Below are 24,080 nucleotides of genomic sequence, written 5' to 3'. Positions count from 1 at the left end.
TAGATCATCAGGAAATTAAAAAAAGTTGAATTTGAACATTCAAGCATAAATTTTAATACAATGTATTGTTCACAAGTTCTTCACTGAAGACATATTCAATAAGCATCACATAGTGATAGCACCTCCAAGTTTTAGAACACACTTTTATATAGTGTTGATTTTTTTTGGTATGTCTGCTAGCTTCTTCTACAGAAGAAGAAAAAAATAATCATTTTTTTCAACAATTTTCACTGTAATGAAAACAGCACAAGAAAATACAAGAAAAGTTATTCAGAAAAGTGAGAAATCTATAAAGCTGCTATTTAAGCACATGAAATAGCACCTGAATGACTAATGGTATAATTGTCAGTCTAAAATACTTGAAATCTTTATTTTATTTTATTTTATTATTTTTAAACCACTATGATAGTAGAAAGCCATTACCGTGAGCATGACCTCTATGTCTTGGTAATTCTACATTCAGCTTTTCTTTTTCATCAGCAGGTCTATGGAAAATATCTTGTTCCCTATGATCAGATTCTATACCAGTTGAAGACTGTTCATTCCAGTTATCACACAAATCCTGCAAAATGAATGAAGCAAAGGCAAAAAGTGAAGAATTGTTTATTAATGTAGCAGTGATAATTCACAGAGAAAAATGGTGACAGGAAATTATTATTTTATATTATCTTCTGTAAAAATGATGGCATAAGATGTTCCTAGACAACCTTTAAAACTCCTGTTAGAAGAAACATGCATGAAAAGACATTCCAGCTAAGACATGAGTATGTATATTTTGGCACAGCCATTTAAATTCATGCTTTTAAGTATTAAAATCTTGCATAGTAAGGCTTCCTTTATCAGTGCTGAAAGCAAATTTACATTGTGAATGTTTCTTGCTTGTAAATTTTGTAATTATAAATTGTTTCTTTCTGGTTAACTGCAGTTTTACTTGGAAAAAGGATTCCCTATGGCAGAAATTTTTTATCTTTTCAGAGCTTACCATTCATCTTGTCATTAAATATTCAGTAAATGGGATGGCAGCAGAAAAATGCAAGCAAATCATAAAAAGAATGCCTCACATTTGTTGTTTCTATGTGGTCAGCAAAATAGCCACAATGTTTACAAAGAGTAGGTGAACAGAAGATTTACGTATTTGCTTTTCAGAAGACATATAATATTTGAAGAGAAACTTGGCCTGCCCAAGGCAAACAGTGGGATTCTTTATTGAAGCATTTTGGAATCAGAAGACACTAAATTCAACTTAAAAAATAAAACCGTAATTTTTCCAAAAGTTCAATATTGAATCATATAGTTTGGCAGCATTCTTCCTAGCTCTGAAATAATTTTAAAGAATTTCATCCACCTGCTACTTTCTGTGAGCTGTCATTAAGTCCTGTTAAAGTAGAATAATTTCAGTAATTCTAGTATCCACTTTTCAAAAAAGGTGTTGAAAATATTCCAGCAAAGAAAGAAATCCCACCAAACCCAACAACTGAATGCATTAAAGATTAGAAAATTGTGGCATACAGTGTTTATAGCTTAAACATATAGCTTAAATTATCCAGAAATAAATGTATTAAGTAGTCTTCAAAAAATATAAGGCAAAATAGTGTCACTAGTGGCTGATATTAGAATACAAACTAAAAATAATCTTCAATTTTTGATCATAATATTTATCTACTGAAAACACTATAGACAGCAATTTTGATGGACTCCTAAAACACTTGAAGACTTTGAAAGACTTTGCAGCTAAGAAATGTCTTATTGTTGCTATGAGAGGGTGATGTCCTTTGTGTTAATGTGTGATGTTTGACAGCTACTTAGTCAAAAAACGTACAGCCCAAAACTTTTTTCCAAAGGCAAATATACGTCAGAATGAGCAGATAATATAAAATAAAACAAAAAGAGACATTAAGAGACAAGGACATGAAATAGTTTAGAAAAAAAAGCATAAACAATTGCAACCTTATTTTAGAAGATCAGTCTGTATCTAGGGATCAAGGCAAAGAAAACATGTTGAAGATGATGCACAAAGCAGCTTCTGCTACAGCAGGTTAAAGATGCAGAAAAACATGACTCACCATACACATAATTCTTCATTTACAGAAGTTCCATAAAAAAAAGCTTTTTGTTAAGTCTTACCTGTGTGAGCCTAGAACATTCCACAGTTACAGCTTCATTCAGCTTTTCTATAAGTTTCTGAGTAGATGTGACTTCATCATCTACGAACACAAATTATTGATATTATTTTTAAATACTTGATACACAACAATTTTTCAAAGGCCTAATTCCCTGTGTCAGTGAGACTGCCTCCTCTTAGAAATGCATAGTTTTTTGTTCCCTCTTCTTGTTCCATCACAGAGCCAGATTCAATTATTAGAGTAAAACTGCATGTTCAACAGGAATAAGGGATAAGAAATGGCTTCATGTATCAGTGAGCTCTAGAAAGATCAAACTTTACTTAAATATACTGTAGGGCAAAGAAGTTATTATGCCAAAAATGTCACATAAGGGCAAATCATGGAGTGACAGAAAATGTACTGATGGAAAAGCAATGAGATAACATAAAAGCTGACTGAGGCAGAAGTGCAAAGAACAATACTCCTCAAAGTAGTATCAAAGAAGCTTACTTAATGTGGGCAGGAAGCCAAAGCAGAAATTGAATGAAAGAAGCTAAAAAATATTTTGTTAATGCATTTGTTTAATATTTCAGTAAGGAATACAAACTGATAGATGAATCTATCATACAGTTCTTTGGAATTAATTGACCTAATACTAATTATGAGCTATACAGCAAAACGTGAGCTGCAATACTTTCCATTCCTTTTCTCTCTCTCGCTATGTATTTAAATGTGTGTGCTATGTATATAAATGTGTGTGCAACACACACATTTTAATTTTTAAGTAACCAATAGACTACTTATAATAGGGAAATAATTTGGCACAAAACCACTTCAAAATATACTATAAAAATAATTTGTTGTACAGCTCCATACACTTCTCCCCAGATGCTTTTTTTTTTTTTTTTCCTATTTCAGTGCTTTTTTTCTATTAAAGATACTATTTTTCATACCAAGAGCTTTTCTCCTGTAATTTTGGTCAAGTTACCTGCTTGCTGAATTTTTAAGGCCTGCAGCTCCAGCTGATGCATTTTTTTAAGATCATTCATCTCTTGTAGATGACTATGTACAAGCTCCTCTTTAAGACTGCAAAGTGCACTCTCTTTTTCTGCTTTCAGGTACTCACGAACTTGATCTACATGAGCTGAATAAACCAGGGACAGGCAAATGCGCTGTGCTTCCATCTGTAGCTGTAAATCAGTCTTTGAATAAAACAAGACATTTTACAAAGAGTAAGAAACAAGAAAACAAGAAATGTCCGGTCTCTGTGAATTTCAGGAATTAATACTTAATATGTTGAATGGAATGCTGCATATATGTTATACGTTAAATAAAAGTTTAAATATACACATTTTAAAAACTTGAATCATAACAAAATAGTAAGACACTTCTTTAACTTAAAATGAAATAAACAAACTAAATGACAAAACACAATATTCTTCAGTTTCTGCCTTGGGAAAAACAGCTGCAAACAAAATGACCTTTAAACATTGCACTTAATATTGAGAACACACATCCTCACAGTTACCATATGGTTGGGAATTTGAATGCTTCAGATCATTTCAGTGCAGATTATATTCTATGGAGTCATTACAGCAAACCACATTTGCAAACTATTTTTGTCTTGTGAGGCACCTTATTTGCAGGTGTGAATAGGTGTCAAAGACGACACTGTCTGCTTACTGATTTCCAATGAAACTTCACTGAAGAGAGGCATCTTAAATAGCATACACATCAAATAGACCAGAATTTTCTCAATCTATCTGCGAACATGGGCAGATTTAAAAAACAAAACAAACAAACAAAACAATTAAAGAAATAACTGAACTAAGTAGACCCTGCTTTGAGTAGGGTTTGGACCAGATAACCTCCAGATGTCTCTTCCAAATTACATTATTTTGTGACTCAAAAGAAGCCTTGAGTTTCTGAAAAATAGCTTCTGCTATTATGGATACTGGTGATGCTAATTGCCTTGGGAAACAAATTTCCAAATAACTTAAACTGCTTCAGCAAGACTGACTACCAGTGCTTGAAGATTAAAAACAGATATCACAGAAAACGTGGCCTTATATTTGTTGAATTCTCAGCTGACTGAGGACCAGAGTACTTTGACTTAACTGAATAACAAACTTCCTATCAGTTAAGACCTTCTTCCCGTGTCCTTTAGAAATCCATATCTCTTCTTACACTCACATCCAAAAAGCGATAACCACACATACACAAAAACTTTGATAGTGGAATATTAGTATTTCACGAGTTTGGTAAAAGATGACTGAAGAAGTCAAGAGTCTCATTCTCTCCTTATACTGTTTACCTGAGAATTTACAGTACTGAAAAGCTAATCCCAGATGAAACAATGTGTCCTGCATAAGTTTTCATCTCAAGAAATTAAACTGTATGTTATACCAAAAGATGAAGTGCTCTAGATATCTTCTCCTTACTTTTTTGTTGTTGTTGTTGTTGATTTAATTAAGTGTAAATGAAGAGTATTTCTTTCACTGAAAATCAGCATCCTTATACATGTTGACTATGGTTACAAGGTCTGGTCATTCATGCAATCACTTCCAACCATTGGCTACTTTATGCCACAAACCCATCACAATACAAATGCACTTTCAAGCAGCTAAAAGGAAAAATATGAGACAAATCTCCAAGGGCAAGCTCCTAGAAATTTTTGTAGGCTACAATTTTATGTAACATACCTGTTCTGATTTTAATGTATTCACTTGCTGCTGAAGATTATTATTTTCACTCTGTGTATTTTCACTGGATATTAACGATGTTTCATCGTGCAGTCTGTTTGGCATCTCATGCAAATGTTCTACAAGAGGTGGCTGTTCTGCTTTCAACATTTGCTGAATTTCCTTTCCTTTTGTTACCTGATGACTGGCATCTTTACCTGAACCCAGATTTTCTCCTACATTTATTCCTTCATTGACTTCATTGCTGGGACCAGATGTTTTACTTCTATTCTCAGATGCTGGAGGAGCAGTCTTTACAGCTTTTCCTTTAAAGCATTTTGTTTTAGGTCTAGTACTACTAATACTTCCTCTCTGAGCATGGCTAATTCTAACTTCTAGTTCTTTACATTTTGCTAGAACTTGTTCTTTCTCATCTTTTAAGGATTTAACTTTTTCATTTAAACAACAAATTTCACTGTGCTTTGACTTTAACTGTTCTGAAAGATCAGAAAGTCTCAGGGATAATTCCAGTTTCTCACGTTGGGTAACCTCAAGCTTTTCCATAAGTTCTGTTGCATCTTTCTCAACAACTTCTCCAGCCTCAAGTGTGTCTACCCTGGACACCTTTTCTTTACTCCCTTCAAAACCAGCAGTTCTAGTTTTAAATACAAGTGGTTTATTGCTTTGCAAGTGCTGAAGTTCTTCGCTCAAAGCTTTGAGTTTGACTTTATATTCAGCTTCCTGCTTAGTCTTGTTCTCTTCTAACTCAGTTTTTGCCTTCAGAAGGCTTGCACACTCTTTCTGCAGCTTTTTATAATTAGCTTCAAGTTCTTTCTCAGTAGACAAAAATGCACTCTTCTGCCTTTCAGTATCCTCCTGGAGTTGACTGTTCTGTTTTTTGAGTTGCTCATTTTCAGCAATCAGGTTTTCTATTCTGTTTTGCACATCCAAATTTTCTGACTTAGAACTAATACTGTCATTAACAATGTTATTTGCTTCAGAGATTACCAACATGTTTTTTAATTTCTCTTCCAGAGTTTTGTTTTCCCCCTGAAGAAGGCTATTTTGTGTTTCAAGTTCTGAACATTTGTTTTGAAGGCTATCTTCTGTCTCCCTCATCTGTTTCTGCATCAATTCAGTTTTAAGCTGCAGCTCTTGAATTTCTTGCTCAAGAGTACCTTTTTCTTTTTCTTCCTGCCTAAGCACTTCAATTTCCTTCTGCAACTCATGAATTTGAAGGGTCATTTCTTCAGATTTAGAATTTACAACAGACTGCTGTAAATCTTTTAATTTTGAAATCTCTAATATCAACTGGTTTTGCTTTGTAATTAAGTTGTCCTTTTCAAGCTGCATGACTTCTATCTTTTGACTCATTTCTTTTTGTATACCATCTAACTGCTGTTTATGGTGCATATTCAAGTTATCTTTAAGGCTTTCCATGTTTACCATGTGCTCTTTTTGCAAGTCTTCTTTAAGTCTGGTAAGTTCCTCTTCATGACTAAACAGAAGCTTTGTCCTCAGTCTCTCTAATTCTGCTTCTTGAGACTCTGCCATCCTGTCTAAAACTGCATCCTTCTCCCGTTCAAGCATTTCAAGTTTTATTTTGTAATTTGTGACTTCTGCATCATGTTTTAATTCCAATTCCTTCCTAAATTCAGAGGCAGAAGCCAGCTGAGTTTTTAGATCTTCAATCACAAACTGGTATTTTTCAGCTTCATTCAACCTACATTCCATATCCATTATAGTTTGTTTGGCTCTTTGAACCTGCTCTCTTGAAAAGTTCAGTTCTTGGAAAAGATCGTCAATTTTAGTCTGTTGAAGAGACTTCTCTGCTGAAATTACTTCCATCTGTTGTGACAATTCTTGCTTTATTTTTTCCCTTTCATTATCAGCATCTTGCAACTTCACATTCAATTCATTAATTTTAATATTCATTAAATGCATTTGATCTTTATTAATATTATCATTCAAACACAGACTTGAAGTTTTCTCCAATTCTACTTTTTGTTGTGAAAGACGCTGTTCAATTTCCATTGCATGTTGCTTAATTAATTCTTGCTTCATTTGGACAATCTGCTGGCCATGCATTTCATCTAGTTCAGCCTGAAGTTGTGCCAGTCTCCTTTGTGTTTCCAATTCCATTCTTTGCACAATGTCAGCCTCAGTCTGGCTGTCTTTATAGCATCGTTTCTGCAGTTCTTCTACAGTTCCCATTAATTGTTTTATTTCATCAGAACATTGTCTTTCTTTCTGTTTGTAGGTGGTAAGTTCAACTCTCATATTACTTATCTCCTGATTCTTTAGTGAAATCTGTTCTTTTAATTCTTCATGTAATTTACTGACATCTGATAATTTTTCCTTAAGCTGAAATGATTTTTTTTCTTCTTCTCCAAGTTTTGCTTCCAGCTCTTCAACTAATGCTTCTTTTTCTTGTAGCCTACTCATATCTTCTCCCTCGCTTTTGTGCTTTTCCTTAAAAATAAGCAAAAACATTTTTATTTTCAGTTCATTTCTTGAACATATTAGAATATTTATACACTTAGCTATTTAAACACAATGCCTTTCATAGGATAATGATCATTTATAAAAACTAAATAAGTTATTTCTTGCCCTCTTTTGGAGGTTTTCTGCACATTTGGGATATATGACTTCTCCCCATTGCCCTCCAAAGGAGAGAAAAAATCAAAACAAAAATGATTTCCTTTTTTTCTAGTTGTGCTCTGATATTTCAGAAGATATTTGGCACCATCTGCTGAAAACTTTGTCTTTTGTCACTTTTAATGACTTTATTGTTATTATTATTATTTTAAGCTACTTCTAAGAAGTCTACCATTATGGACAATACACAATGTACATGAAGAAATTCTTTCCTCAGGACAGAAAAGATTGTTCAAGCAGGTTATTTTTTTTTTTCTAATAAAATGATACCACTTTATAAAGACATTCTAATTCTCAGTATAGTTTCATCAATTGAAAATATTTCTGCAATTTTAAAAAAATTATGAACAATATTGAAATAGGCAACTCAGCTCTAAATTATATGCATATTATTTGTTAGTCAACAGACATGTTCTTACACACATTTAAAAATTCTGTATGCATCACATGTAGCACACTCATAATCCATGATCTGAGCCGTATATTTCAAAGGAACTACAAAATCATAAAAAGAAACAATAACAAAAGAGATCTTTTCTAATAAGGAACATACCATTTCATACGTTTTGATTTTGTCATGAAGATGTGCAATCTGCACTTGAAATTCTTCATTCTTCTTCTGGTAATTCTTCAGCAGACATTCTTGTTCTTCTAGCTGTTGCTGATGTGAAAGTATCTGTTGCTTGGCTTGCAATAAATCAGCAGCTGTGCAACTATGGCTGGTGTTCCTTAGGGCTTCACTTGCCTGTAACTTGCGTGTTAAAAACAAAACAAACAAAAGAAAAACAACAACAAAAATGTATCAAGTGTTTCAGAAACAGCTTGCACTACAGAAAGAGACAGCTATGGTCTTCAATTTTATGTTCCACTTCACAAGCACAAACAATTACAAAATTTTATAACTTCTTTCAGGAGGAACTGAAATATTGCTGTTTTGTTGGAAGACCACTAAACAAAAAATATTAAAAAAAAATTAAATTGTTTTATGGTGAGCTAGTACAGTACAACAGTGTCTCAGAAAAATCCCTAGATAGTAATATGAACTAGTTGTAATTACTGGTTCCCAATCCAATTTTAATTAATTATCTAGGTAATCAAGAACACCACAAGAGGCAGATTTTATCCAAAAACACAGGGCTGAAGTGTGAAATGGTGGCCCAGCAAACTGATGGCTTGCTGTTTTGATTGGAAAGGTAACTGGATTTCAGCCCAAAGTTTTGAGAACTGTAATTACATGAGTGTTTTTCCCCCTAAGATAATTGCCATCATCCAGTATTTATCAGCAGCTATCACTACACATTAGGAAAGAAAACAGACTAATCTCTATTGTTTTATAGTGAATTAGTACAATAAACCAGCAACTATAATGATAACTGTAGGACTGTTAAATTGACTGCAGATAATATACAGGTCCCTATACCAAGGGACCAACTCTTAAAAAATGCAAAAGCATAAAATTCTTTATTTCTTCAGGAAGCAACTATTTATAGACCCTCCAAAGCGACATGAGTTTTCAAACCCAAATAAGCATTGTTAGTGCTGTAACTTACATGCTGAAACTGAATTTGCAGTTTTTGGCTTTGTTCTGTAAGCTCCAAAAACTCCCTCATAGTTTCATCCTTTTCTTTCCGTGCTTGCTGTAGGTTAGTAGTGAGCTGAGTGATAATATCATCTCTTTTTTTGATAGCAGCTTCAAATTCTTGCAGCTACAAAAAATAAAATTTAAACGATTAATATACATCAAAGCCACAGACAGAAAAAATACTAACTTGTTCTAGTTAAACAGGAATATATGTTCCCTAGCATCTCTTAAAAAGATGAACAGACATACTGGAAAATTCACTTTCACTAACTCTTATTTGTAAGCATTTCAGTGACATTTTTTGTCTTCATACAACAGTGTACAGGTTCTCCATAAATATACTTATCGAAAAAAAAAAGGACAAAAAAAATTGGAAATTTTAAGAAGATTAATTACTTAATTAAATATAGAATTTGCTTTTAAAGAGTTTGGCCATGTAAACCATACCATCATAATAGAAATCAGGATACCCAATTATAAAGCATCAGCAATTTTGTCCAACTATCCTTGTCCACACATTTTTCACACAATAAATGCAAATTACATCACCTGTCACAAAGTGCAATAAATTGCATTGATTATATTAAAGGTATATAATAGACACTATGTGGTAACTTACATTGCAAACCTTATTAATAACTACATGAAAAATCAGCTCAGGTTGCAAAACCGATGCAGTGTATTTCATAGGTTCATCTTCTATAATTTATGACAATAAAAAAACGATAAAAGGACAGAAAAAATTTTCTTTGCAGTTTTTTTTTTTTTTTTTTTTTTTGTGTGTGTAAGATAACATTAGCCAGAAATCCTATAATACTAATTGGGTCCACATGCATGTACAAATACATAAAATCGATATGTTATTCACTTTAAAGTCACTTTGTTGATTTGAACTCATTCAAAGCTAGTACATGCTTCATCTCTACACATCGGAAATTTCTAAAACCATCAGTCACCTTCTGTAACTGTTTTGTTTACTATGCTCTCAAAAAGAACTTTCTCCAGGTTACATGCTGATTACTGAAGTAAAATTATAGTGCTTTCAGAAAAAGACTACTGATTTAGAGGATAGGGACATTATTCAGTGGGACACAAAAAACAAGAGGCCCTTAAACACGCCAACCTGGGCAAAGAATTTGAGGAAATTCTTTAAAGCTCTTTTCAGAGCTTTAAAACTTACTTTAGAAAGTTCTGTTCAGAACATTTTTGTGTCAAAATATGGATCTAGTGGAAATACTAGATGCTTGTTATAACAAAGAAAATAAGGAACAGATCAGATACTTGTGTCATATTTTTCCTTTTGCGTTTGTTCAACGAGATTGAGTAAATTTATCTGTTCAAATCTACACACTTTTGTGTTACTTCTCAACTTTTTTACTCAACCTTTTTCTTTAACAAACAGGCAGAACTACCACACACAACAAATCTGCTGTATCCCCTGTTTTTTACAATTCTTTTTTCTTGTGAAAAATAAGCTGTATGCATTCCTCAGATGAGATAATATGCACTGTACCATTATCATAAAGAATATGCTGCAGCTAAAATGTATTTCAAGTATTACTGTACTGCAGCATGTTTTAATAGATTTTGATTTATTTTTAAAATATTAATCATAGTCACTTAAAAATGTAAACATTTTCACTTTAAACAGTAGTCACAACTGCTTGAAAATAAAATGATATTATGTTCTTTATTATGATATGACTATTATGTTTAGCACAATGGACATAAGTCACAGCAATTAGAAGATAAACTTGTCTTAAAGTGCAACACCAGACAAAGCAATGATAAACCATCTCCCTCCAAGGCAACCACTTGTAGATCACTGGTAGTGGAAAACATAACATCCATTTTCACAGATAAAGTACAAATGGAAAAAGCAAAGAATTATAACTGTGCAGTAACAATGAAGGTGAAAATAACTGAATTTTAAAACAATTTTCATATTCTATAGCTCTTTGCAAAACAAAGAAAAGCATACAGTGACATGGCGTGTACCCAAATTAAAAGAAAGAGACAAGTGAGATGTAGCGCTTGCTCAAACTGGTAGTATTTAATATTCTTTACAACCTAACTTTATATTTGAATGATATTTCTAAATTAAGAAATATTTTGCTGTAATCCCTAATTATTATAATCCCAAATTATAATCCTGGCTCAGTTGCCTTGTATTTCAGACCGTGAAATATCAGTGAATTTTAGGTATACAGATACCTTTCTGGTTTGAGGCCCAACTTAGTAATATCATTCCTTAAGAAGTAAAACCTGATATTTTTTAGATCTTTGAGGAACAAGAAGGTATAAAAGAAATGCAGTCTTTGCACAAATAAAGAAGAATTACGACTTTTCTCGAAGAAAATCATCTCTCCATTCCTGATATGAAGAAAGTCACTGAAAAGAACACTGAAACTTTACTCACAAAATATAGAAAAAGGACACATGATGGAAATGCCATTCAAAGAAACAGAGCGCGTGGTATGTGATTAAAAGAAATTACATATAATTCCATATAACATGCTAACTGCATTCTGAACAACTGTAATTAAAGGTGAACTCTTTCAGGTGATACTCTGCATTTTTGCATGTAACCAAGTAGTAAGTAGAAAGCAACATAAGGTAATTATACCTGTTGCAATCCTTCTGTACCATATGCTGCCCTCATTTCTTCTAGCTCTCTGTTTAGTTCTTCAATCTCTTGTTGTTTCCCAGCCAATTCATTCACCATCACCTCTAGTTGCATCTCAGAGTGTTGCATTCCATGTTCTGAACAAAGCTCTCCAACTCCAAATTCTTCTTCCTAAATCAATCCAAGTTCCTTAACATGCCATTCTTATGCTTTATCAAGATAAGTAAACTCAAATATCAAATTCTGTATCAAATGCCACCTTAGAACATTAACATATAATACAGTATTGAGGATCTTATTACCATGGTAACCTCTTTTGTTAGTATAATTCACACCTTAAAAACACTGACATAAAGCATTTCTGCAAGTCTTGCCTTATAATATTAGCCTTAATACAAGCAGTGAGACGTTTTTTATTTTATCTTTAAACTGCATTTATATATCAAGCAATGCAGATACAGAGCACAGCATGCAAAACAAAGTATTAGTCAACAGCACAGCTTTTGTTTGAACAAATTGTTTGAGGTTTTTAGTATTCATTATTAGTATTACAATTCAATTTGCAATACTGTACCCTGATTAAGTCTGCAGGTATAGCTGTTCTTGTCACAAAACTGCAACCATTTACCTGTATAAAGACAATTTCTAAGTACATTATTATTTGAAATAAACCTTGATTTCTCTTTTTGATTTGTTTGAAATCTTTGATTCCTGCAGACACACATAAATCCTTATGCCACAAAAAATTATTTAATTTGAAATACAAAATAGCATTTTAGAAAATAAACTGCGTCTAACTCTGCACAGGTAACAGATAAACCCCACAAATTACAAAAATAGATATTATTGTCTAAAACCAAAAAACGTATTAGAAATGTAATCATCTGGAGAAAACAAAGGAATTCAGATCTAAAGGTCAATGCAAAGCTTTACACAGTAAATTATTAAAATGCAGTAATACTCCATTTTAAATTATGTTTAATATTTCTATAGATTACTAGACATAGTAATTTCCAAAAGATATTATATACACCCCAAGATCTACTATTTCTAAAAATATTCAGTATCTCTATAGTAGATGATAGACTGATGTTCACAATCTGGAGGAATTTCTTATGATTAAAAAGGAGCAGAAATTATCCATTTAACATAAGACATTTGAAAATTTTCTCTTTCACTCACCTAATGCTGCAACCCCTGTCAGCTTCCAGGAGAATTTTGGTTCCACAGACCATACAAACCAATAATAATGTATTTCCAAAAGGTAAGCATGCGCCAAAGTTATAGGTTAAAAATAAAATAATATTTTTTAAAAAATTGAGATAAAAATAACATACTATGTATTTGTGAGAAATCATAAGACAGACATACAGGCTTTTAAACCAACAGACGAATGTTTTAAAATGAGAAAGCAAGAAGAGCTGTATTTCCTCTCAGAGCTCTTTATCAAATGAGCCTGAAACAAAAATAATAGTACTAGAGGTGGAAAGGTATTGTATCAGATCCAAATACTGTGTTTACATCAAAAAAGCAACTATATAGCTCTGATATCTGCTATAGTAAAGACTGGGGGGTTCTTTACACAAAACTATCATGTCTGAGCAAATCAGTAAGTTACTCGACACAGAATCATACTGTTATAAATGGGATCAATATAGTTATCAAGTTTTGAATAATCTTGCATCAGACATGAATTGGCAGAGCTGACATACTGCCACTTCAACTCCTGACTTCCTCACTGAAAAGGAAGATGCCACAGAGAGATTACTACCTTATTTCAGAAAGAATAAATAAAATTGCAGCAAACATCAGTCCAGGCAGCTCACAGAGGCACTGCACATCATTTGTGTATCACCAGATGTTTGCTCTGCATTCAGCCATACAAGTGTCTACACAGAGCCTAGCACCAGTGTCTATTTTCTGGCTCACGTCCCAGATTAATAACCCTACTAGTTTAATAGAAGCTATTATGAAATAATGATTTTCCTTCTGTTTAACTGTTATTTTATTTAGGCTTAATTGCTAAAGATGTAGTGTTATGGTTCTTGTGAACTGCCACACAGGGCACCCTTCTCTTCCTATGGATCCTTTCAGTGTGGAACAACCCATGACTCTTTGATGCTTTATAACAAGAGCTGCAAGGACAGACATAAAAGCCTCATCTCCTTAGATGTTCCAGACTCTTTAGCAGCTGAGACTTCTACAAAAAGATTTTATAAAATGGATTTTGGCATACACATTCCAAACAACTGCCTGGAACTTTGGAAATACCCCTTGCTTAAACAGAAGCCTAGCTCTTAGATATCACAGAAGTGAACCATACTACCATCTCAGCCCATTCTGTTTCTCATCCCATACCTTCTCCTTTCAAATGTCTTATGCCTTCTTGCAAAGTGCAAGTTGAAACATGACAAGAAAACAATCTGCACCATAATCCATCAGAAAATCACAATGCCAGAATGCTCTCCTGACAGCAGCCATGTGAACAACCTGGCAACGTGAGGCAGGACAGGAATCCTGCTGCATCAGACCAGATTGATTGTTGTGGCTGGATATTAGTTTCAAAAATATCATTCCAAAATTATTTTTTCACTCAGCTGCAGATTGTAGTCCAGATACCAACTTTAGTGTTAAAGACACCTACATGAGGCCTACTGGACTCGTGTGGCATCTCCTGGGCCCAGTGGTTTACCTCTACAGCGCTCTTCTGCAAGCCCATACTATTGATGTAGAGTATTATTATTTCTTCTTTTAAAGCTTTGCAATTCACCTTTAACACTGAAATTGCCTTATGCCTTGATGTTTTATGATGTGCTTAGTTATTTACCCCAGCATACAATTAAACATTTAAAGAAGCAATCAAACTACATAAGATAAGATAACGGAAGATAATGGGAACAAGGAGTAACAAACACTCTGAGTATAACTGCATAATCAATTAACCACAAAGCAAGAAAAAAATGCAATTTTACAGCACATTAGCTACTCAGGAGCAACTGTTTGGGTTAATATAAGACATGAAACCAGCAACGGTTATGGAAGTCCATCAAAGTATGCTCTGTCTTGAGTTTTCTTTCTTGCTTGTATTTTCAAAATAATTCACATAATATTTGCTATTATAATCATGTATAAAATACAATTTGTATTGTATTGGCTAGAAACAAAGGTATAATCTACACTGTATCAGTAATACATATGCTAAGCAAGTGAATGCAAGCTTCCTCCACAAAAATACAAGAGAAAACCAACTTTCACCACTAAGTAACGCAGCAATTTATGACAACTGCCACCAGAGGTCAGGATTAAATTTATGAAAACACTTCATTTTACGACAGGTTCATCACCCTCTCCCTTCCCCTAAGTGCTCCTCAGGCCTTGGAATACTTGAAACTGTACAGTTACAAAAGAAGACTGTGCAGTTACACATAACATACTGTTACTGCTAACATTGATGTCAGTACTATAGAGACTTCTCTTTATGTATTGCAAACTCGTGCTCAGCATGAATCAATGCTTGCTGTTCAATCATTGGTAAATGTAAAAACACTCCAATACAGGAAAGCAATATAACCTATTATAGGCTGGCAAGAAGAATTACGGTTAAAAAAAAGTGCTTTGATTTGGTAGTAGAAACATACAGAAGGGTCTGGAATAAATTAACATTTTTACCTCATAATTTTAGTTTTTTTTTTTTTCTTGTGCATTTTGGACACCCAATTAATTTACAAAAGTTAATACTTTGGCTTTCAACACTGCTTGCCTGTACTCTTAGGAACATTTAGCCTTTCCTCAGTTTTCTAGTTATGTCACAATTGACTGTATGGAACTTAGCAAAATTAGCAATTAGGACAATTGGGGAAACTCAATTTTTTTAAACTCCATAAATTAAAATAATTTTCAGTTTCTGATGAAAATAATTACAATCATATAGTATAACTAAGTCTAATAACTTCTGAAGAATAAGAATTGACAGCCTTTAAAAATACTACAGTTTAAGATATTTTACAAAAAGAATCCTGTAAGACAAGAACACTGATATAAGCATTTACTGATTCCTTCAATTTTTATTAGAAAACTCCTTATAACCCTGTCTAATTAGTCTATCAAAGAATGAAATACTTATCACTGAATTTTATCCAAAACCCCAAGAAAAGTGGCTGACGAATTAAAAATACGTGGCTTATTTTACCAACTATAAAAAGTATATGATTTAAAACCCATTTCACTTTGAAGTGTGACAGTCTCCAATTCAATGTAATTTCTGACAAAAACAACTAAAGAGAATACAGATGTGCTAAAAAATAGGAGAAAGATGGATGAACAATCCTCTATTTGTACAAATGTGTGGTTTCTTAGAATTCCAAAAAGGAGGTAATGTATCTGAAACTAAAGTAAGCCCACGATTTGACACAACTTCATAATTATGCTATTATATATAAAATTCAACTTATTCTCATGTTTCTCACCTGAAAAGGGCTCTGATTGTTTTATTTAAAGGATGGTCATGAACGTAAACAAAGTTTTTCATAACAGAAATAATATAACAGTTGATATGAAACACACTGAAAATTCAGTGTAATTCCTAAATATAGGTATTCTTAAATATGCCATTTCCTCATTGCAGATACCAACCAACTGCATTAAATTAAATTAAAAACAGCTTATTAAGGTAGCAACTCTCACCACTTCAATTTGTTCTTCACCAAACCCAGTACTACTTTACTACTCACAAATTCTGTATTGCCTACTTCTGTTTTAGGAAAGAAGTCTCACAGAGGAAAAAAAGTTGTTTTGGAGGGATGACAATACAATATGCCTTGAAAAGCATTCTGTAGGAAATCTTTTTTGTTTGTTTGTTTTTAAAGGCACATTCAGAAAGCAGTCTGGTTGTAATTCTTTATTGTCTTTATTTTCTCTCTGTAATGTCTTTAGTATCTAAGAATTTGATCCCTAACATACTCTGTAGACACCTGTGGAAATCTTTGAAGAATGAAGCTGGGTAAAAATTATGTCGTATTAAAGTATTTAGATGTGATAAGTCAACTAATACTAATAATAAAACACTAAAAACATTTCCGCATGCCAGAACATATCTGCAATTATGATAAGGCATTATGCCATATATTTTCTGTCTCCTTCTGCAAAGATATGTTTGCTTGAGCTTTCGTCATCAATTTCCAACAGTGCATCTACAACCTCAGAAGCAATCAAATTTTCTTACTCATATTCCATTATATATTATATATATATATATATATATAAAAAAAATACCTCACCTGTAAATATATATGAACATCAATGCCATTGTTAACTTTTTTCAAAGGTTCATTCTGCACAGATTGCGTATTCCATTTTACAGTAATCACATACCGTGGTGATGCATATATTCTAAAAAGCTGCCGTAAGGTCACAGCAGTTGTTCAATAGTAGAGTTATTTTACTCTCAATGGCAAACAGTACGTACATGCTTTCCTATCTTCTTTCCATACATAATAAAAACTCAGGTTCTTTTTGTTCTTTATTTAATTCCTTGGAAAATATGCAAAAACAATGCATATTTTATCTGTGAGAAATATTACATCTTTAATCTGACTTTTCCCCATGTGGAGTTTGCACCTTTCCACTTATCCCTCTCCATATTTTTTTTTCCTTTCTTTCATTTACAGCACTTTGAAGCTGCTGGCCTGGAATCTTCAATTCTACAGGTGCCTGACCTGGAGAGGTGTGTGTATATATGTGTGTGTGGGTGTGTGTATATTAAATTTGCATTACAACAAACAGCATAAGAATGATTGTAATTGATCAGACCAAGGGTCCATTTGGTTCAATATTCTGTATATGAAAGTAATCAATAATGAATGTGAGGGAATGTTTTCACTGTACTCCCAAGTGCCTTCTCCTAACACACCAAAAAAAAGTGAGGGTGCTTATAAACAAGGACAGGAAGAACAAATTGGAGAGAAAGATTCAAACTGGGGAAGAGAGGGACAGTGAAAGGACTTCAACTAAAAAGACAAAGACAAAATCTGTGGGGGAAACTAACTGTGATTTGATGAGAAGCTGGAAAGAGACAGTACTGCTGACATTGAACTTGAGCAGAACATTAGAAGACAGACATAAGAGGTAGAAATAAATAATAGTTTTTCAAGGGAGAGAGAAAAAGCATTAAAAACAAAAAGCTTATATGAAGCTGGAAAGGCTGGAAAAATAATCTGGGCTTAGGAATCACTAATGAAGGAAAAGGAAGGCCAGAAAGGGGCTATAGGAATGAGCTAAGAAACCAAGCAATTGGGAAATGGGGAAGTACAAGGAAAAGGGAAAAGATTAATATAAACTATTACAGGGAAGGTAGGAAACTCTTTATGAAAAAGCTCAGGAACAGAAAACATACAAGAGTTGGTCAAAAGAACAGACTGGAAGAAGAAGTAATGAAGACAAAGCCTTAAAGCTGAGAAGGAGAAACAGAGGTCCCCCCAGTTTTCAGGGCATGCCTAGACTGTCCATTGTGGCAATGATTTCACTCTTAGACCATACAGTGTGCTAGGTCAGGGACACATTGTCTGGTGTGCACATTTGCTTAGAGCTCACAATAAGCATTTATAATACTAGTAAGGAACAAATAGTTATTCTAAGGTGTGTCAGCTTTCTCTTAGAAAGGCTGAATCAAAGGAGGCACAGTAAATATTCTAAACCAAATTTACTTCAGCAATGGAGGCATGTTTGATTACTTGATCCCCTCTTACTTAGCCAAGCCTAAGATTCTGGGGTGTGTTTTACAAAAGTGCTTAGCACAGAGAGCTGCAAACCAAAACAGCTACCGTTTGAGACATGAAGAACTTGTTTTTTTTAAACTACTATTTTTACATCAGATACTCCATGGCTATTTTGTGCACCCATGTTCTTGTCCCTCCGCTAAACGTGAGGTAGTTCACTCCTTATGAACATAATTGTTTCATTTGTTGAGACCAAATTTCCATATAGCCTACTTCCCTCTTAAGCAACAGATATGAATAGTGGATGCCAATGTGTGGTGGGCAACTCTGTCCAGCAGCTAAGGCCCAGCGCAGTCACTCACTCACTCCCCCACCAGTAGGATGGGGGTAGGATCAGAAAGGCAAAAGCGAGAAAAAATCATGGGTTGAGATAAGAATAGTTCAGTAAGTACAGGGAAAACAAACACACACACACCAGCCAAGTGATGCAAAGGCAATCACTCACCACCTACCAGCAGCAGAGTGATGACCAGCCAGTCTCTGAGCAACAGCTACTTTGGAACTCATTACGACATAATCAACTCATTAAATAATTTTCAAAAGAAAATGAATTATCCCCAACCATAACTCCAATAGTAACACAAATCATTACTATGACCAGAACGGTGACACTGTTATAACAGTTCATAAATCTATTGTATTATCAATTACAGCAGCCATCCCATTATGTAGTTGACACAATGCTTGCTTTAATGGTACATGAATCATACCAGTAATGACATGCAACATCTTTGTCTATAACATCACGTGTTATTTCCTTCCTCCTCTTTTTGGAAAACAGTGCACAGCATTTCAATAAACGTGTAAAAGAAAAAGTTAAAAGGAAAGTTAGAAAGGAAGTGTTTCTTCAGTCTTACCTCAGAACTGTAATCTTCTACAGTAGTGGAAATTTCACTTTCCGGCTAAAACAAAATATTAAAATATTTACAATGATGGAATTCTAAAAGTATTAAACAAGACATATGCCATCTCTCTCTGAGAATGTAGATGGTACTAAAAAATATAACAGGTATCCATGAATGCGATTAGAATATATACAGTAAAGGCTACCTTCACTTCCTTGAAATCCCAGCTTTAAATAAAAACAAATACTTTGCTTAAAATCAGGAAAAATACATTGTTATTTATTTTCCTAATGCAGGTAACAACTATGTGGCCATATCATCCTATACTTTTTAGTGGGAACCATGTAGTTCTTCATCACATTTTAGTTGTGCGTTATCTGCTAATAGCATAAATAATCTTTTAGAACTATTTGCTTCAATCTTCAAAACAATCAAGATTTGTTTTTTGTCTGTTAATATCAAGTATTTTTGCCTAGAGATTTATTTGAAAATCAATACAGAAAGATGGCCAAATGAACTCAAGTTTAATGGATATGTCTTCTGTACTAAGGGGTTAATCCACACTCTTCTGAAAATCAATTAAAAACATTTAAATCCTATGAGCTCACACATCAGTGTTTGCCACTGTAAGACTTCTGTGTTATTCTTTTGCTGTCACAATCAATTACGAGTAGTCAACATTTCAGAGGCACTCATCTTGCCCTCCAAGCAACTATGCTCTCTCCCAAGACCTGATCAAGCGTAATTAAAAATCCAGCTCCTTCCATTATTAAGCCATCCACTCTCTATGCTTCAATTGTTCTTTGATCAACAGAAGTAATTAGATTTTATGTAGCTCATCTGTCTGAACCACATGGGTCCAGTTTAAAAGGAAATAATTCAAAAAAGTTCATATATACAGATATTGTTAGCAACACATCTTCTGATAGGACAATGCCAATAAAGCTATTCATCAGTTCTCCCATTAATTTATGAAATTTGAAATAGGGATCTGTTTCACTATGACTTCAGGTTGTTAATTTGCACTTATTCTACCACTTATGCCACACAGCATTTTCTTGGTGCAAACAGCTAAACTCTTCTGGCAAGATGTTTTTTATTTTTATTTAAGTTTCTTCACTGATAACATGGTTGATGGTTAAAATATACTGAAGAGACATTACAAAGGCCCTTTATATCCAATTATCTTTATCATCTATGCAGCTAGTATCTTAATGATAATGCACAAGAGCTAAGTACTTTTTAGAAAATCAGAAATACTTTCATCTGTGAACGTTATTCAGAGGAACTTACTGCAAGGTAATAAGAAAAAGGAGGTAATCTGCCTACAAAAAACAGGATGTCCATTTTCTTGTTTCTATATGCTGTTTGTTCAGAAGATATGTTCTTTGGTACTAGCTGTCCAACATTATCGCAGGACTCAGAAAAGAACTCAAATACTAACATGGTCACAAGAAAGAGAAGTGATTATGTTCCTTTGAAAAACTTACGTGGATGATAATAAAAGTTGTTTTTTTTTGTTTTTTTTTTTTTTAAAAAAGGGTTTCCAGTACTAACATACTCCAATTGCAATGGATGAGTACTAAAGGGAGAGAACCAAGACTATCAATGGAACAAAATTCTACCTAAATTTTGACTTTTTAAAAATGACTTCAGTGTAAACTGTTATACAAACATAACTACAAAATTCTAGGTTCATTTTTGAATATGGATTAATTAGTGGGCAGAAGAAAAAACAAGTTTATTTTAGCTTTGTCAATTTACAAGAAAATTATAATTAACAGGAAAGTAGCAATCAAAATTTTACCGTATTTTCTGATTTACAGGCTTCTGGCAGTCTATAATAATGTAGCTTCCAGTTTTTATAGAGTAGGATAAATTTATAAGAGCATTATTAATTAAATAAGGCCTTAGTCATGTGGGAAAAAAAGCAAAAACTTTCATATGAAGACAAAATTTTGCCAGTGGAACTATTACTTCATCTATCCTTTGTTCTCACTTGTTGCTGTTACATACACAAGTATGTGGCTGAGCTAACAGTTTCCAGTAGTGATAACTGAGGATCCAGCTTAACTTCTATTGCTCTCACAAAACTAATCCAAGCTCAACTGTATACTTTAACTTTTGAATTAACGCTACATAGTCTAACATTTTTTCCTCAAATGAGAATGTATATTGACATTCAGCTACTGCTGCAAAGAATGCAGTATTAAATATGACTACCCTCTTCCTTACAGAATCATGGAATGGTTTGTGTTGGAAGGGACCTTAAACCCCATGCAGTTCCAACCCCCCTGCCATGGGCAGGGACACCTCCCACCAGACCAGGTTGCCCAGAGCCCCATCCACCCTGGTCTTGAACAGTTCCAGGGATGGAGCTCCCACAGCTTCTCTGGGCAACCTGTGCCAATGCCAGGTTTACCCCTCCCCTAGTAAAGAATTTCTTTCAAATATCTAATCTTAATCTCCCCTCTTTTACTTTAAAGCCCCTTGTCCTATCACTCACTCCAACAGCTCCATGTCCTTCTTGTGCTGGGGCCCCAGAGCTGAACACAGTGCTCCAGGTGGGGTCCCACAAGAGCAGAGCAGAGGGGTAGAATCACCTCTCTCGACCTGCTGGCCACGCTTCTTTAAATCCCATTTCTTTAGATCCTGTATTCGTGCTTGGGATTGCCCTGTCCTAGGTGCAGGACCTTGTACTTGGATGCTTTGTTCTAAGATTTCAAAGCACTGAAACAGGAACATGAATAATTCCTAAGTACTTAAATAGCTTTGAGTTATTTAAGTATTAATTCACAACAGTTCTGTTTCATTTATTTCTGTCTCAGAATACCATCTCTGTAAGAAAAAAGGCTACATTCAGAGTTGCTCAACAATTAAGGCCATCTTTTCCAGCATTTTTTTTGCATATTCTTTACTCAATGCTAAAATATTTTGGTGTTCCCAAATTCTTATTCCTCTCAGTTTACTCTGAGGGCTGTGCCAGACTTCTTACTTCTCACCTAGTTGGTCTTACTAAGGTACAGAGTGTATAAAGCAATTTTCTCTCTACACTTCCTTCCTTCCCACCAATAATTCCAGAGAACTTAATAAATTCTCTCTCAGAAACAATACATGAACCTGCTTATATCCCATCAGAACCACCAGGCACTGAGTGCTGTGGATAAATAAACTCATAAAACTCTAAACATTTACAGAGACATTGTTTTAAAAGCAGTTTTTCATTATACTTCCAAATATGGAAAAAACATTAATAAAAATCCCTCCATACTGAAAATGACAGATGTTGAAAACCATGCTCTGAGTATCACTAGGTCAAGAATGACACATATCAACTTGCATGTGAGCTGCAGTCCATCTCTCATATCACCTTTCCATGGGTCATTAGAGATACACAAATGATCGTGACTTGGCTAAGACTGAATAACAGGACCATGACTAGAAAGAGAGGCAAAAAAAAATGTACGCTGAAAAAGTCAATCAAACCCTCTCTTTAGGTCATCCTAAAGAAATTAACTCTTAATATTTGTAGAAAATTCTCAATATGAAGTGCTATTCTTATATACTGCCTAGTCATGCCTTTCTTTGTTTCTATTCCTAAAATTACTGAATTTAAACAAATGTATTCCCTGGCCATTAATGCCCCAAACCAAACGACTATCATCAGATTTAAATAGAATACATCTTAATGTATATAAAGCACTGCCAAAACTGAGCATGACCTGCAGTGAGGTACCCCACTTCTCAGCATCTCAATTTCCTGTATCAGAAATCACCACCAGCCTAGAGGTAACCTCAGCATTTAAGGAGGTTTCTTCTCTTTGGTAATGTAGAACTGAGCTTTATAAATTTTCAAACTAAAAAACAAAATACTCTTTATATCCTCAAAGACTGTTCTTCAATATGGATAATTTCAGTGTTGGTAAACTGAATTATCTATCATTATTTACAGACAGTTTGTTGTATGCACCAAAAAAAAAAAAAAAAAAAAGGTAAGATCCTGGCAGTCCTTGATCTTTGTCATAACTATACACTGCTGAGAATCTAGTATTTCCTCTCATAGTGCACACTTTAACATCGAACAGATTATTTCCAAACATTAGTTTAGCGTATGGATCTTCATTTTCCATCTTCAAATTGTTTTCATTAGCTGAACTGTCCTTTTTTTTCTTTTTCATACTACATTTTCTTTCATTTTCTTTATTCCTCCTCCCCTCTCCTTCCTTGCAGCCCTTCATCTTATTGTACATCCCAGAATACCTCTTCCCCAGTCAAAGCTTTTGGTTGATTTTTGCTTTCACACTTCTAACACGGGAGTGCCTTAAAACCTTCAGCAGCTACACCCGTTCCTATTGAGGTGCTCTCTTTCTCCATACTGCTTACATTTCCTTATTACTGTCACTTTTCATCCTTACTTCTCCTCCAGAATCCCAAACAGTGTCTCCTTACTCTGTACTTCTGTTCCTTGCCCATCAAAGCTGAGTGACTAACTAACAATTAGAGTAAGTTAGGGAAACGAAACAATGAGCCTGGAGTCTCTAGCCTCTAGCCTTTATCATCCACTTGAATAAACAGTTAAGCTATTCTAGAACTACTACCCAACAGATTTGTCCTATGAAAAACAAAAGACAAGTTACTAATCCAACTGTAATCAATTAGCAGGTATTCTTCATCACAGAACTTTGAACTTTTCTTTTTTAAGAAGCTTTATTTAATAGCTTTTACTACTCAAGTGACTCAGGGACAATTTTACTGTGCCACGGGTTAATTTCTTTTGCTCCTCTGGCACTGGTACATTCTTGCAAATCTGTCT

At 34.0% G+C, this 24,080-nt stretch overlaps 1 protein-coding gene across 9 annotated transcripts in view; it reads right to left on the bottom strand.

The window, feature by feature from the left end:
• Positions 1-24,080, bottom strand: part of AKAP9 (A-kinase anchoring protein 9) — a 110,167-nt gene that overhangs the window by 59,739 nt on the left and 26,348 nt on the right. For 6 of the 9 annotated variants that reach the window (XM_082753243.1, XM_082753244.1, XM_082753248.1 and 3 more), the window contains exons 3-11: positions 19,280-19,324; positions 12,224-12,277; positions 11,650-11,820; positions 8,992-9,147; positions 7,995-8,192; positions 4,805-7,255; positions 3,091-3,304; positions 2,125-2,204; positions 424-562 (exon numbers count right to left, since the gene is read on the bottom strand). In XM_082753243.1, coding sequence (XP_082609369.1) covers positions 424-562; positions 2,125-2,204; positions 3,091-3,304; positions 4,805-7,255; positions 7,995-8,192; positions 8,992-9,147; positions 11,650-11,820; positions 12,224-12,277; positions 19,280-19,324 — 3,508 coding nt within the window. The remainder of the gene's footprint in view (positions 1-423; positions 563-2,124; positions 2,205-3,090; positions 3,305-4,804; positions 7,256-7,994; positions 8,193-8,991; positions 9,148-11,649; positions 11,821-12,223; positions 12,278-19,279; positions 19,325-24,080) is intronic. The other 3 variants (XM_082753246.1, XM_082753251.1, XM_082753250.1) reach the window with 2 other exon arrangements.

The sequence above is a fragment of the Aythya marila genome (assembly GCF_965140915.1).
Source record: "Aythya marila genome assembly, chromosome: 2".
NCBI lineage: Eukaryota > Metazoa > Chordata > Aves > Anseriformes > Anatidae > Aythya > Aythya marila.
Note: the sequence above shows the minus strand (reverse complement) of the source record. Positions and strands in the feature narration are given on the sequence as shown.